Source organism: Erinaceus europaeus, chromosome 1 (genome assembly GCF_950295315.1).
Source record: "Erinaceus europaeus chromosome 1, mEriEur2.1, whole genome shotgun sequence".
NCBI classification, from domain to species: Eukaryota; Metazoa; Chordata; class Mammalia; order Eulipotyphla; family Erinaceidae; genus Erinaceus; species Erinaceus europaeus.
Window position 1 is genome coordinate 13,711,405 of NC_080162.1, and position 16,478 is coordinate 13,727,882.

General features: G+C 35.4%; 1 protein-coding gene across 1 annotated transcript in view; it reads left to right on the forward strand.

Moving 5' to 3' along the window:
• The window catches only part of ARID5B (AT-rich interaction domain 5B), a 217,424-nt gene that overhangs the window by 24,034 nt on the left and 176,912 nt on the right, over nucleotides 1-16,478 (forward strand). Inside the window, exon 3 of the mRNA XM_007517383.3 lies at nucleotides 9,059-9,284. Coding sequence (XP_007517445.2) covers nucleotides 9,059-9,284 — 226 coding nt within the window. The remainder of the gene's footprint in view (nucleotides 1-9,058; nucleotides 9,285-16,478) is intronic.

Here is a 16,478-nt window from a genome sequence, read left to right on the forward strand (position 1 = left end):
GAAAGAAGAAGAAAGAAGAAGAGGAAGGAGAAGAAAAAAGGGCAGAAAGTAGATAGAATAATGGTTATGCAAAGAAACTCTTGTGTTTGAGGCTCCAAAGCTCCAGGTTCAATCCCCCCTGCACCATCAAAAGCCAGAGCTGAACAGTGCTCTTGTTAAAAAAAAAAAAAAAAAAGGATGAGGAGGAGGAGGAGGAGAAGGAGAAGGAGAAGGAGAAAGGAGGAGGAGGAAAGGAAAAGGAGAAGGAGAAGGAGAAGGAGAAGAGGAAGAAGACTACTTATAGTCAGGAGGCCAGGTGGTGGTAAACCTGGTAGAGTGCACGTTACCATGAGCAAGGAGCCAGTGAGGCAGATATGCAGGTGCCTTTCTCTCTCTCCCTCTCTATCTTCCCATCCCCTCTCAATTTTTCTCTGTCCCACCAAATAAAATAGAAAGGAGAAAGCAAAATAAAACATAGTCACTGGGAGTGGTGGATTCATGATGCTAGAATAATATAACAGTTACTTACAAGTAACATTGGAATACCTCTCAATTTTATTCCCTCATTTTCACTGCAAGTGATGTTAGATAATTACAATAGTCATTATTTCTTGAATTCTTGCTCTCTCTGTGTTGACCAATATACTATCACAGCTTAACCTCAGCATTCTAACTAACCAACAAGATGGATTCTTCTATGCTGTTTTCTCCATCTTTCCAAATGAAAGTTTGTCGAGATGATATAGCACCTCAATAATAAAATGAGTATTATACTGTAGAGCTGTATTGATACCTGAGTCCCATCAACCTGAGAAGCTCTTTCTCAGCTCTCTCTTAGTTCTAACCAGGGACACCCAGACAGATAGTAAACCATTAGATTAAGTATGAATAGTTTGCTGTAGGCCTATCACAGTCATGGCCTCTTTGGGAGTGCAAAATAAATAAAAACCAAGCAATGTTACTATCTTTAAAAAGTCTTTGTAGTTCAGATATTTACTGTGAACAACAGAACTATATAATTCAACATTAAGTATTGATGAATAACAAAGATATAACACTATATCACAGTAATTCTCACATTGGGAAACAGTATTGATAGAATTCCTTTTTCCTATAGTGACAGTAAACAACTATTGTCATCCTCATTTAGGAGGAGAATAAGCATATGGTAACAGCAGAAAAACAGTGGAGAGAGAAATTCATATATTGAAAAAGTTTATAGGGTTTCTGTCTATCAGGGAGGCTCCTTTTTGTTTTCAGTTGTGGAGAGATGACTTGAGGGGACTCCATTAACTTTGCTCCACAATGCTTTGTACCACGTGCGCTTAACCTGCTGTGCTACCACCGGACTCCCAGACTGACTTCTTAAACATCTGGTTGGTAACTACTTAACTGTAGAGTGAAGCCTTTTTCCTTCACTCTGCAGATGTCACTTAGCAGAACACATTCATATATTTCAGGAAGAGTGAGCAACTTGCAAATCTGAGGAAGGCTTTAAAACAAAGGAATGGCCAGCCCAGCCCACACCAATGGTAGCACTTAACTTCTCCTAATTAGAGTGCACTAGTGCATATTATACATACACATGCCTGACTGGAATGATTAGACCAGGAACTGATAATTAAGACTGTTTTTTTCTAAAAGTTCAACTTTTTTCCCTTTATTTTTAGTTTCCATATTGATAGGAATTTCTTTCTGTTATGAAATGAGCAGCACTATATTTTTGCTGTCTTAATTTACTTAGCTGATATCATCTCTGGATAGGTTTTGTGTGCTCAATATATTTATGTTTCAACTGCTACAAATAATATTTTAAAAACCAGGACATTCAGGGAAGAGTAGGGGCAAATATATGCCAAGTTTTCTCGTTCTCATTTCACACTCTCCCCATCAACCCTTCTGATATTTTATGTATTTATTTTCTTGTGGAGTCTATTATAGCTGAATATAACTGTTCTAAGAAATGGTCTATCACTGGGTGTCATGTGATTGTTACAGGATGGGTTTGATTCAGGTTCTCTATCCTGAGGAATGATATATTAGTAAAGATACTGTACCATTTGTCCATAACCGAGACCCAGAGTTAAGGTGGCTTAAATAAAATGGGAATTCAAAATCTCTCTTCTGTCACAATCTTGAAGTACATAGTTCAGGCCACCATGCTCACTAAAGTTCCTTCTTTCTGTTTATCCTGAGGGATTTGAACTTTATACATGCATACGCATTCCCTTTGACGTATTCCCTTTGAGGAAATGACCTGGTAGTTGCATCACTACTTCTCTGATTCCACTGATGAGAACATGGTCATGCATCTTATTGCCAGAGAAACTGAGACATTGTGATTTGAAACTGTACCCAGAAAATGCACAGTTTATTGCTAACGAAAAAAGGAAAGATAGATAGTAGGGAAAAGTGCTATATTTGGGAAATGTTAAAGGTTCTCCTGTGTCAGCTCAGATCTTTTCTTACATATATGATAAATGGCCTATGACAAAACTGGGGCTAACTTTCAGGCATCAAAATAGAAAAAGGACTAGTATCTAGACTCAAACTTCACAGTCATGGATTTAAGGATGAATATTGAAATCTCTTTGGAAAGTGAATTCTTCAAGACCTGGGAAGAAAACTAACAAACAAATAAACAAAACTACTCTAATATCTTATTGACTAGATTGCATCTAAGTACATAGGTGCCTTATAGTTATTCAGAAGGGAGATGAATTAGGGAGAAAAGAAATTAGACAAAGCAGAATTGTATAGATAGTAGGTGCTACATAGATGTTCTCCATGGATCTCTTGAATATTTGCACGTCTTGTGAGTGAAGCCACTGATGTTTATCTAGTGAATAGCCTTGGGAAGTAGCTGGTGTCTTGATCCAGAGTAAAGGGCAAGCATGCTTTGTGACAAGTATTAAAGAGCTGGGCGCCCTTAGTTCGGGGTCCTTCCCATGTTGTATATCTCGCTGTACACATAGGAATCATTTAGGTGGTTTTGTTATCTCCTTTTAAGAATTGGATATGAAAGAGCCCATTGAAATGCAAAAGTTCTGACTGTTGTTGTGAGCAGTAATCATCCATTATCTCTGACCAGGAGTCTTGTGTCTTCTGCCAGTGCCCATAAAATGGAGGCAGGCTAACTTGTCAGTTTGAAAGTAGTGTGGTTCTCAAAATTATAGACTCAGAAGCCTATAAACTCAAACTGTTGAGATCTTCAATAAGCTCTTACCTTTATGTTTATATCTATTGATATTTGTCATATTGAAAATGAGAAATAATTTAAATATTCATTAATTCATTTAGAAATTAAAAAATGTATATGGTATATAGGTATACAAAAAAATGTCAAGTTGATTTTCCATCTTACAAAAAATGATGTGTTATAAAAAAACAAGTCAAAATGAATCAAGTCTACTAAGCATTTAGGGGGAAACATAATAAATTTTCTAAAATTATTGAAATAATAATGTGCTAGGAGCAAAAAAAAAAAAGGAAAGAAATTATTCTTGACTGAAGATTAGGCGAAGTTTATATGTAAAACAGAAAAACCACAATTTGCAAAAAATAAAATAAAACTAAGCAGTTGGACATAATAAAAATTTAGACCATTCACTTTATGAACAACACTATTACAAAACATAAAACAAGCTAAAAATAATGAGAGAAAATATTTTCAAGCTGCATAGTTTTTTTGGAAAAAAATGAAAACTTTATATCCAGTCTGCACAAAAACTCTCAAAACTCATTGAGCAAACAGCACAGTTTTTGAAATGGACAAAATAATTAAACACTTAATCAAAAAGAATATATTGAGAGCAAATATTGCCTAAAAGTATGTTCCTTGTCATTATTAGTTGGGGAAATGAGAATTAAAACATAATTAAAAACTATTCCATACATATAGTATCATGGGATACTATTTAGCAGTTAAAAAAAAAAAATGAGATGGGGTCGGGTGGTAGAGCAGTGGGTTAAGTGCGCATGGCACAAAGCGCCAGGACCCGAGTAAGAATCTGGGTTCGAGCCCCTGGCTCCCCACGTTCAGGGGAGTCTCTGGCAAACGCTAGAAGAAGAAGGGGAGTCGCTTCACAGTCTCTTCGTGCAGGTGAAGCCGTTCTGCAGGTGTCCTTCTCTTCCCCTCTCTGTCTTCCCCTTCTCTCTCCATTTCTCTCTCTCCTATCCAACAAAAACCGCAGCAATAGCAACAATAATAGTAACAACAACAACGATAAAGAAAAGGGAGAAAAATGGCCTCCAGGAGCAGTGGATTCATAGTGCAGGCACCGAGCCCCAATAATAACCCTGGAGGCAAAAAAAAAAAAAAGAGACAGAAGAGAAAAAGCTATTTATTGATATATACAGCAATGTGAATGTATCTCAAAAGTATACTGCACAGTATCAGAAGGTTTTTGTACTGTATGATTAAATGGATAAGACATTTTGGGAAAAAATTGACTGGCAAGAACATATTTGTTGTGACCATGCATTAAAACTCATAGAACTATATATCCAAAAGAGAAGCTTTATTGTAGGTTAATTATACAAATAAAACAAGAAGATTTTAAAGAAGAAAATGTTGTAAAAAACTATAGCAGTGTTTTACTTTTTTTGTTGTTTGTTTTCTTTTTGGTAGTTTTCCTTAATATCTAACTTAGTAGAGACAGCTGGATTCTCATATCTGCTTCTACATTCACTCTTGCTCTACTGTGTGCCTTGTATTTTGGAAAACCCCACAGTATACTTAAAAGATGCTAAGAGCAAAAAAGGCAAATACTGTCTTAATATTACTATAACCATAGTTTTAACCCTGTCACCTGAAATAGTCTTGGGGATTCCCCTGGGTGCCTGGGCTGTATTTTGAGAACCACGCATATCATACCTGTCCGAATTTCAGTCATTTTATAACATCTTGACTTTTTTTTTTTTTGCAATGCCCACATGTCCTGTGTTTACTTAATGGTTTTATTCAAGTTGGCTTATTTTTAATTTAAATTTATTTAAAGAGGAAACTTTTATCTCCTAAAAGTGGAAACCAGTACCACTGCCTCATAAATGGATAGTAACCACAAAAGTGAATACCTTGTGTTAAAAAAAAGTTTAGCTGTAAACTATTCAAACTCATTTCTTGATGGCGCACTTTGGAAAACACCAATTCAATGGAGAAGTGATAGTGATAAAGATAAGCGACTCAGATATACTACGTCCATTTTGTAAACCCATTTAATCTTTGCAATTAGTGTGAAAGGAAACAGTATCATTAACCTTGGCTGGCATTTGTTGTTGTTATATAAACACAATGGTAGCATGGTTAAGTTAAAGATATAATAAAGCATAATAGTTATCCAAAAAGATTTTCTTTTTTTCTTTTTAAGATTTTATTTATTAGTAAGATGGGAAGAGAGAAAAGAAAGAACCAGACATCACACATGCTGCTGGGGATTGAACTCAAGACCTCATGCTTCAAAGTCCACTGCTTTATCCACCACACCACCTTCTGGACCACCAAAAAGTTTTCTTGCCTGAGGCTTCAAGATCCTATGTTCAATCCTCAGTACCATCAGAAACCAGAGAATGCTCTGCTTTAAAAAAAATGTAAAAAATACATAATAATAATAATGTAACAAAAAGAAAGAGGTTGCTTCATGTTCCATGATGAGTAAAATTGCGGAACTAGGATTGATTCAAATCCTGGGTTCACAGGCAGTCTGGCTGCAGAATACAGCTTGAATGCTGTGTTGAGAGATAATAGACTTGGATTCTTGTTCAAGATCTTCCAGAAGTTGGCTTTAAGATATTTCAATGAACCTCCATGTTACATCAATAAAAATGAAGGAAATGAACTAAATTAAGGTATATAACCTCCAGGATTGGGGACCTGCCCCCCAAAACCAAGTAGATCAGGGAGAAGTAGACTCAGTACAAGACAGTTGGGAGTGGTATGGTCAATGATAAACTACAGATCTTGTGTCTTGTCTTAAAGAAACAGCTACTCAGTTTTCAACTGCTTTTATTTTCTTTTTCTTTCATTCTTTTTTTGGGTGGGTGGGGGGCATAACTACCTCTTTGTTTTACTTTCTAAGAGAAGATCAAAACTGGGATATTTTGAGCAAAAGCTTTAGACCTCATAGCCATGCACAGGGGCTGCTCATTTATGACGTCTTCACTTAGGTGCTCGTCTCTGACTTAGAAGATTCCACGATTGAATGAATTGTTTTTATATAGTATAGAAACAAAACGAAATTAGAGAAATGGGCAGTTTAAAACTATGATGAAAGGGAATGTGGATTTACAAAGCATCTCAACACAGCCTACATGAATATTGATTAGAAGCCAGGTGAATTGAAAAGCTAAGGTACATTAATAGAATAACAAAGTGTACTTGGTGTTCTTTTTGTGTTGTATTAGAGCAAATCAGCAATATTTATCCAGTGCTAATTCTCAGTTTGCAGAAGGCTAATGTAATCATGAGATGAGCTAATTGAAATTCTTTTCTTACACATAAAGACTTACCCTTAAAGTAGTATTAGAAACTTTAGTCAGTACTGCACATGTGACTTGTGCCATTGTGTATACAAAGTAATGTTTCCTGTGACATTTTCTATATCTATGTTGGCTGTTGTTTTTTCATGGGAGGTGGTGAGTCGGGGAGGGGGGAATGGTTTCTTGCTTCCCACTCCTCCTCTTATCAGATTTCCTTCTAAATCCTGGCATTTGACAATGTTGCAGGGCCAGTTTCTCTGTGAGTACACAGTAAAACATATAAGTGATTTCACAATTAATCCAAACTTGAGTTTATGGTTTCTCACAGTTTATGGTTTATGTGAATTCCTGTGTGTGTGTGTGTGTGTGTGTGTGTGTGTGTGTGTGCGCGCGCGCGCACGCGCGCCTGTGTGTGTTCAATGGTTTCAGAGAGAAAGAGCAAAGACACAGTCTATAGACTGACTGAATCTTGAAAGATGGCTTTATTCATCAGTGACATCATAAGGATTGTATTTTCTCTTGGTTAATAAACTGTTTGGTGAGGATTGTGAGCCAGCCAGAGCTAGTCATGCCATTTCTTGGAAAAGATCTGAAGCAACTGGTAATTGAAATGATAATCATTTGATCGGAGAGCTATTTGAAAATAACACTCATCTCCAGACTTGTCTCTTCTAGGGAACCTTATTTGGTAAAATTGTTGTCAAATTCCATCTTTGAGACTTAGCATACCTTGATAATTATTTTCCAGTCTATTCTAAACTCGATTAGTATGTTCCTTTTAGAAAATCTTCCCATATGCTTTGAAACAATACCCAGCCTCAATTTTTATTCTGACATTTAATAATCACCATGTAATAGTTATAAAATGCATGACAACTACACATCTTTTATTTCATGAGGATGGTGTAACAGATCTGAGTGAAATCATCCGGTGAAATGGTACTTTGTAATATGCCCTATTGTTTATGTAACATTGAATTTTTTTTCTTTTTTACCGAGCAAAGTATAAAAAACAGTTTCCACTTTGTCTCCCACTTGGTAGAAGTTCATATTTAATCATGATAAGAGAAAAGGTTCCATTACAAAAGTTTTATTTTTAATTTTTGATAGAGTATTTGTTATTTTGCTGCTGCCTAACCAACTTTCTTCTCAGAAGCAACTCTCAACTGGATGAGGAAAAGTGAAATTTTAGATCTCTTGCTTTAAAACATTTTTAACAGAAACTAAATCCAGGGTGTCTCATTGTGTGAAGCTAATCTTAGTAAACCCCTTTTTTGTTTGCTTTGGAGTAATGAATGCAGGGGTGTGCTGTGGTGTACTGTGATGGTGGTGGTGGTGGTGGTAGTGGTGGTGGTGGTGGTGGTGGTGGTGATTGTCGTGGTGGTGGTGGTGGTGGTGGTGGTGGTGTGTGTGTGTGTGTGTGTGTGTGTGTGTGTTTGTGTGTGTGTTAGAGGAGGGAAGAGTTCTAAAAAACAGTCAAAATCACTTGTAAATTCCTTTCACTTCATAGCTTAGGGACATACTCTTGTTGTTTACCAAAAAAAAATTTTTTTTTACCAAAAATATTTTTAAGATTCTGTGAGTTTAGGGGTTTTCACAGCTAAGCTTTCTTCAGAAATGTGAGGCAAAAGAAATGTGTGAGTCGAAATGTCAAATGTTTCAAATAACTGAACACAACGCCCAATGAAATGATCATTTTAAACCTTTTCCAAAGAAGAGAGAGGCCCTCCTATGTAACATGTATATAAATATATGAAAACTATTAAATATCTTGTTGGATTTCTGAGTTGAAAAGTGGCTTGTTTCCTGGGAGCAATTAGAGATACTTAAAATTAAAATTTATGATCTATAGGAGAAACCTAAGTTTCAATTCCTTTCTCAGATTCACAATCTTTTTTCTTACTAGCCTTTTTGCCTCTTACCCATATGTATTAAAAGGAAAAATCAGTTCATTTCTCAACCTACAAAGTTTTTAAGAAACATGAGAATGTGTAAGTTTCTTTCAGTGGGAAGCACATAACATTTATGAAGTATTTCTTTGGGGATTACATCACAGTTTTATTTAATTTTTAGGACAAAAGTTAAACTTGATATTTGTCTATAAGCCAAGGGAAAATGTACCATAAACATAGGAATTTGGGGTGAGTCAGAGTTCCAAGAATCCCAGATTTACTTAGACCATTTATAAAGAGACAGGCTAACCATTAGTCATCTAGCTCTTACTTTTTACTTTTGTAATTAATTGCACCTAAAAATTAGCTTTTACTCAAGAGATCAGATACACAGGGGGAGTTTGGGAACCAGAATTAAAAATGTGTATTGGGACCACTGCCCAATTTTTTATGCTTTCTCATCATTTAACATATGTCCTATAAAGTGTTCCTCAACTAAACAACTAAAAGTGAAAAACTATTGAAATTGAGTTAGTGAAGAATTACTATCACAGAAAATACATTATCTTCTTGTATGAGGTTAAACCACTCAAAAGATATTTCAGATGATCTTTGTTGAAAATGTAATGTTTAAATGAAGACTTATCAGTTGCCTCAGAACCACAACTAATAATTTTCTTTTTTTCTTTCTTTCTTTTTTTTTTTTTTAGGATGAAGTCATTGCTGTTTCCGAAAAGGTAATTGTGAAGCTTGAAGACCTGGTCAAATGGGCACATTCTGATTTCTCCAAGTGGAGATGTGGCTTCCAAGCTAGGTCAGTGAAAGCTGAGTTCCTGGGAAGGAATGGACAGAAGGAGGCCTTGCTGAAGTACAGGCAGTCAACTCTAAACAGTGGACTCAACTTCAAAGATGTCCTCAAGGAAAAGGCTGACCTAGGTAAGTATGATTTGTGCTTCTAAATTCCGTGATTTGCTTTTTTTGTTGTAGATATTTCTGGAAACCCTGTCATTTGTATATATATATATATATATGCACAGATAGTTACTGTGTGGATAATTAATATACTTTTTATGTATGTGTTTGTGTATGTATGCGCATGCATTCACAAATACACACATATTACACACATGGATAGGAATGCTTTTTTGAACTTCAGAGAGACCTTGCAATAAGAGTGGACAGATGACTCAGTGGGTTAGCAATAGATGTGTGTGCTGGATTGCAGAGACTTCTAAGAGTAGAACCCTGTGATAGGAAATAGATGATATAGCATTTATCCCTAAGGAATTTCAGTCGATATCAAAGCACTGGCTAATTAGCGCACCGCAAACTGAACTAATGAAGAGTTTAAATATTTGTTTCATACTGAAAGTATTTTATCTACTAACACCATGCCAAAATTTCACATTTAAAAAAATTTTTATTTATAAAATAAAAATATTGCCAAGACCATAGAATAAGAGGGGTACAACTCCACATAATTCCCACCACAAGAACTCCATATCCAATCCCCTCCCTTCACATTGTACATTGGATAGAAAACACAACATGTGTGGAAAACTGAGACATGTTATGCAAGTACAAAGTATTGCATTTACTATCCACTGTGAAACAGTAATCCCCCAATAAAGAAATAAAAAGGAAAAAAAATAGCAGAGAGATGAGTTACACCAATATGGGAGAACCACTGATCACCAGTTATGGCGTAAACTTCTAAGAGGTTTGAGTTCTTTATTTTTAAAGATTTATTTTTCAAACGAAAGAGAAAGAAAAAGAGTAAAACACTCACCAGCTCTGGCATGTATGAATCTGGGGAACATTGAGGACCTCAGGCTTGCTAGTCTCCTGTGCTGGCCCTGAACTATTTTCCCAGCTAACCTTGAACTTTTTAAATTCAGTGTCCTCAATTTTATGACCTTTCTTCCCTTTCTTCCCCACTTTAGTGATAATTTTAACCGAGAGAGCACAGAATTTTGAGTAACTCATGACTAGTGTTTGAATTCTTACACAGAGGCTTACTAAGCTGTGTGGTTCAGTGATGATAATTAAAGCTCAGTTTCAGGTGAGACCATAGCACAGCTAAACCTGGCATCAGCCAGCCCCTGGGCATATGGAGGAAGATCACTGAGTGAGTGGGGAAGCTTCACAAGCAGTGCTGTGTGTCATGTTTCCTACCTTTCTCTATGTCTCACTGTTTTTTTTCATTTTAATGTTTATTATCTTTATTTATTTATTGGATAGTCAGAAATTGAGAGGGTAGGGAGAGATAGAGATAGAAATAGAGACAGAGATAGATGGATGGAAAGATAGATAGATAGATAGATAGATAGATAGATAGATAGATAGATAGACAGATAGATAACGACCCACAGCACTGCATCACCACTTGCAAAATTTTCCCCCTGCCTGTAAGAACCGGGTGGTGCTCGAACCTGGGTCCTTGCATATCGTAACATGTGTGTTCAACTAGGTATGCCACTGCACCAGCCTGTCATGCCTTTTCTCTCACCTGCTCTCTGAAAAAAAAAAAAGGTGGAATTCTGCTGACATAAAGCCTCAGTGAAGCCCTGGCAGCAAAAACAAACAAACCTCAGTTTTCCCAAATGAAAAATGTGGGAAATTAATGAAGTTGCTGTGAGGTAAAATATACGAAGGGTCTAGAAGGGTCTAGCATAGTGACTGGCATAGGAGAGGGGTTCCATAACTAATTCTATTGTTTTTTAATAACACTTGCTTCTCTAATGACTTTTTTTTTTGCTCTTTCTTTCTTGTTTTGTTGTTCCCCGGCCTCCCCTACCCCAACGTTTCACTGCTTTACTCTTCCTAGCATTGCTCAATACTAAAGTTGTTGACCTCTGATTTAAAAGAGTTATTTCCTCTTTAGGCAAAGAGGAACTTCAGTTTTAATATATTAAGGTATCTTTTTCTTTCATTTTAGCACAATGCTAGTTTTCATGGTCTTATTTTATGCTTTACTGTGACAATTTCCTGTTTTTTTCAACCCTAGTAGAATTTAACTACTATATCAGATCTAGACTGTTTTTAATTGGCATAAAGAAACTGAATAATATCAATAACTTTTCTGTGTGATTCTTGTTTCTGATGAACTATGCTGTTTGGGGAACAGCATTAATATTTCCGTATCATTTCAGTTTAATGATCAACAGTATCCCAGCATCTTTTTGTTGGTATCAGATGGCCATATTTTGGACAAGGTGGTCTGAATGTTATGTGCACATTCAGAGAAAATTATTAATTTGGTGATTTTTATTTTAAAATCAAAGAATTTTTTTTACATAATCTGCCTATCTATACTGATAGAACCCTCCCCCCAATTATGTGAAGACATAATGATCAGTTCTCTGTAATAAACTTGAGTGATGTAACTACTATGCTACTTTCCTAATTGTGATCTGTTATATTGGTGTTGCCTCATGTTTTCTTCAAACGTTAGTACCTTTCTTTTGTTTGCTTCATTTTTAAATTTCAGGTTATAGAATATACTGTTAGTAATAAAACGCTAAACAGGAAACCCACGGGGGACAAAAGGATGTATAAGTGGTTAAGCTTCATATCACACATATAAACAAGAGTTATTTATAGTAGAGTTGCTTCATGTTTAAATTTGATAGTTTATTAATAAATATGAAAAGAACTTAGTTCCATCAAAAGATTTAGAGGTTTTGGCCCTCCTGAATTCTAAAAATATACATTATTTATCTTGTTAAATAATTGATTCCAGAAGAAATTAGTTGATAGTGATACCCAAAGTACTTAGTTTAAAAATAATACTTATTGCTGAGTCTAGCTTCATTTGGATGTTTCACTCAGCAGAACTAAGGCAAGGCCAATGAATGTGTACTGATGAAAAGTTTCTAGCTGATTCCATTTTTTTTTTTTAATTGGGGAGGGGAATGATTGAGAAGATCTCCTGGAGAACAAGAAACACCATATAGTTTTTTTTTTTTTCATGTAAAATATCCCTTTAAGGGTAGAATTTAGGCCCTTGAAATTCTACTCAGTAGAAACTGGGGAATGTGAGACAAATAGCTTTTGTAATTGGAATGTACAGTGTGTTGTAATAATGTGGAAAGAGAAACAAAAAACTTTCCTTAATGTAATGAGTTTCCATTATCTGTTTCATCTAAGGTTTACAAGTCTACATTGTTGAGATTTATTTTGGGGAGATGGGGGTGTCATTTGCCTTATGCATTCCTGTCCTGGCAACTTTCTCTTCAATCTCTTCCTTTCTCTGCAGCATCAAAATATTTGTTGTCTGTACTTCTCTTTCTACACAGTGGTTTTCTTATCTCTCTTTCTCTTGGCCACTATAAAACCACTTCTAATACCACATTGTTCATGGAAGTTCACACACTTATTAGGTTTTTTCCTTCTGTAGAAACCTTCCAACTTCTCATTGTTCTTAGCAAAGAAAGAAGATGAACTCTGAGATTACTTTAGACCCTTCTTTTATATATATATGTATTTTTCCTGGTGGAAGTAAGCGAAGAATGGAACAATCTCATCTTTCTGTTCATGGATCAAGTACAACTTCACTATGTTTTCAACTGAATGATTTCACCAGATTAAAATACCAATGTTAACAAAATTAAATTGATTCTCAAAGAAGGGGTTTTAACATAGGGAAAACTAATTAATGTTTTTCCCTTGCTCAATATCTAGGTAGAATAAGTTCCTTTTATTTCTAGTTTGCGTTACTTCCTGTCTTTTCTGAATAATTGAAGAAAAAAAAAGTTTCACTAATGTGTGCTTGCCAACAAGTTAATACTCCACAAAGAGAAACTCTGCCCCAAATGACAGCTTCCAATAACAACTCTGATTAAAATCAGAAGTCTTTCATTGTTTTATCCCTCCCCCTTCCAGGACAATATTTCCGGAAGTTGTATTTGCTTCTTAAAAGTCTCTGGAGTCTTTATTTAAGACTCTAAAAGAATGGTGACTAAAACTACAAATCAAGATAGTGGAAAAACTAGTAAGCTTAAAAACACTTCTGAGATGTGTTAGAGTACTCACTTCTTTGTCCTTTTCAAATATAGTCCAATATGAAACCAACACAATTTGTGACTTTACTCAGTGAAATGTTCTACCTTCTTTCAGACAGTTTCATATCATAGTTTATGAGAGAGAGAGAGAGAGAGAGAGGAGGAGGAGAAGGAGGAGGAGGAGGAGGAGGAGGAAAAAATAGCTATGTTAAAATAGAAGGGTTAAGGAATGTATTATTCATTAAAAAATGAACACAGGAACCTGTTTTTCCAGAAAAATTGGGTTGATTCAATCAATGATACCAGCCCCTAGCTATTTATTTTTGTCTTTAGAAGTACAGTACTTAGCTTTTATAATAAAGTAGACTTGATATCCATTTTGGTATGGCAGTTGGAAGTAGTCAAATGATTCATTTCATTGTACAAAATTTTTAACAACTAAAGGATATAAACACTATCAGTAAAACATAGCAAACTTTTTTTTTATATTCCTTGGGCTATCGTTTGAAAAATATCAAATTATTTTATATAATGCTGCTTCTTACAGAGTTCCTTTAAGTGAAGTATGAAAGCTGCAGTGTAAGCTTTATTGGCCTATAAATATGTCATTATAGTTGGACTACATTTATATGCTTTGGATTGTTGTTTAAGCCAAGAAAATATGTCTCTACAGGTTGACTTTTTATTGAAACCCTTTGAGGCATACAACAGAATGTATTTTAGGCCAAGGTTATTAAAACAGCATTTTCATTTTTTAGCAGCAGACTCATTGTCAATTATGCCGCCACAAACTGTCTGTGGATGGGCAGTTATGAAGGGTTTCATCTCCAAATATGTCTTTAAGGAGAAGGGGGGCATGGGTATAGCATCTGAACAGAAATTGAGAAGAGAGCCAAAAGATTGTGGGTGTGGGTATGATTGGGTTTAATGATGGGGGTTCCTTCAATTTAATTTCTGTTTCTAAAGACTCATCAGAATGAAAATGAACTGCTTCCTCTGTCTCTTGAACTGTTAGGAAGTTCCGTGTGCTTAGGGGAACTGACAGCAGGACAGTACTGACAGAGCAAGAGAATCTTGTCTCCAAGTGTAGAAGGTGTTGCTCACTGGAGAAGCCATTATCCTTTATACCTTCAGGTTCTCTCTGTGTGTGTCTTGTTTTATCTCACTGGATTTTTGAGAAGGTCAGCTGAGGAAAAAAAAATATCCATGGAAGCATTTTTGATAATAAAATCTAAGAAATTATTATTATTATCATCATCATTATTAGGAGGTTCTAAACGATAGAAAGCTGTACACTGCAATGATATTTTATTTGTTCCTTTTTAATTTTCCTAGTCATATATTACAGCTATCTAGGCCATATTGAACTCTTATTAGTGTTCCAATAGATTATTATTAAAACTCACATATATATTTATATACATATATTTAGATTTTATGAAACTTTTTGACTCTAGAAAAAATATGTCAACTTGTTATGCTGTGAGTGACACATTGTGTAAGATAGACCTCACATACTCTTAAGTAATTGACTAAATTACTTAAGAGAAATTAGAAATTTGAGAGGCTCTGTTTCAGATTTTGAGTTTGATCTGTACAGCTGCTTGCTGGTCAGCAGATATGGGATGAATTCTCATTCTATGTAGAATAAACAATATCAATGTCACTCATAAGAGTCATCCTAAGTACCAAGAGTTTTTCCACAGAAACATTTTTCACCTAGAATACTTGATCAACTTTCTGGGAGTAAAGACATATCTTACACTGAGATTTCCATCACCCTGTCCTAGAGGTTAATCCTGAGTCTTCTTCATATCTGGCTAACAACCTAATTTTCTAAAGTTCTTCCCCAGGTTGTGATTTCAGAATCACTCAGTATTCCGGTTACTACTTTCAGGACAGACTTCAGGTGTTCCTTTGTGTCAGTTTACCTCTCTCAACATCTAAGAGTTCATTTGAACTTGGAACTATAGAGGCAAAGTCAGAAGGACTTTGTGAGGCAAAATTACTAGAGTGCCTTCCATCGAAAGTATATGCTACTATACTCCTTGAAGTTCAGCTATTAAATAAATGTAGACTATTTGTTCATGAACTTCACTTGTTAACTATAGTAATGTGGCAGGAACCATTCTAATCAATACTAGTGCTAATAATACATAATACTATCTATGTCTTTTGAACTTCTTTAGTATGTAGGGTATGACTTGACCAGATTGCCCTTTGCTTTAGAAAGATCTAAAGTTAAAGAACAAGTTGGTGTTTAGCCTGTTTCAACTATTCTAATGAAATGAGATAAATACCAAACCTGATCATGTCTGTTTAATTTATCATCATACACTTGGCTTCCAGCTAGTCTTGCTTTTTGGTTTGTTTTTATGGTGCTTTGTCTTTGGTTAGGTATTCTATGGTCATATCTATCATAAAAGTCCTTCACGGAGAAAGCAACCAACCCATATTCTTGTTTCAGCTGCATTTCTCAATGAATATTTGTGGTGACCACCATTTCATGAGAAGGTAACCTTACATTTTAAATGCAGCTGTGGTCTGAGTCCCTTGCTATATGGATATGTCACTTTTGTTTTCTGGTTACATACGTGGGGTGTATCATAAAGTAAGTATTTTTAATTAGTCTTGACTTCTTTCAAATAAAATTGTAAGAACTTAAATTTCTGCTATTATAGACAGGTTTTGGATTTATTTGACTTTCATTTGGTGAGGATCTGTTGAGCATATATCAAATGGTCTAGTAAATATCTCTTGAAAAATGCAGCATGGACTCTTATGGCTCATATGTGTTTTCAATACATGTTCTTAAAGATGCATTTATTTATGGGAATGAGAGGGAGAAAGAACAGGAGGATCACTCTGCCACATGTAGTGCCTGGGATCAAACTTAGGACCTCATACTTGAGAGTCCAACATTTGATCCGCTGTTCCACCTCCCGGACGGCTCGAATGTAATTTCAAAATGAAGTTTGATTTGGTTGTTCCCCTTTCAGTTGAAGATACATAGAGGTTTCCTTCATTTATTATAGTCCTAAGGGGTTCTTGTTTTGTTTTGCTTCTTTTTTGCTTTCTACACTTCATCTTTTTAGTCACTGTATGATTACTGATGGCAGGTAAGATA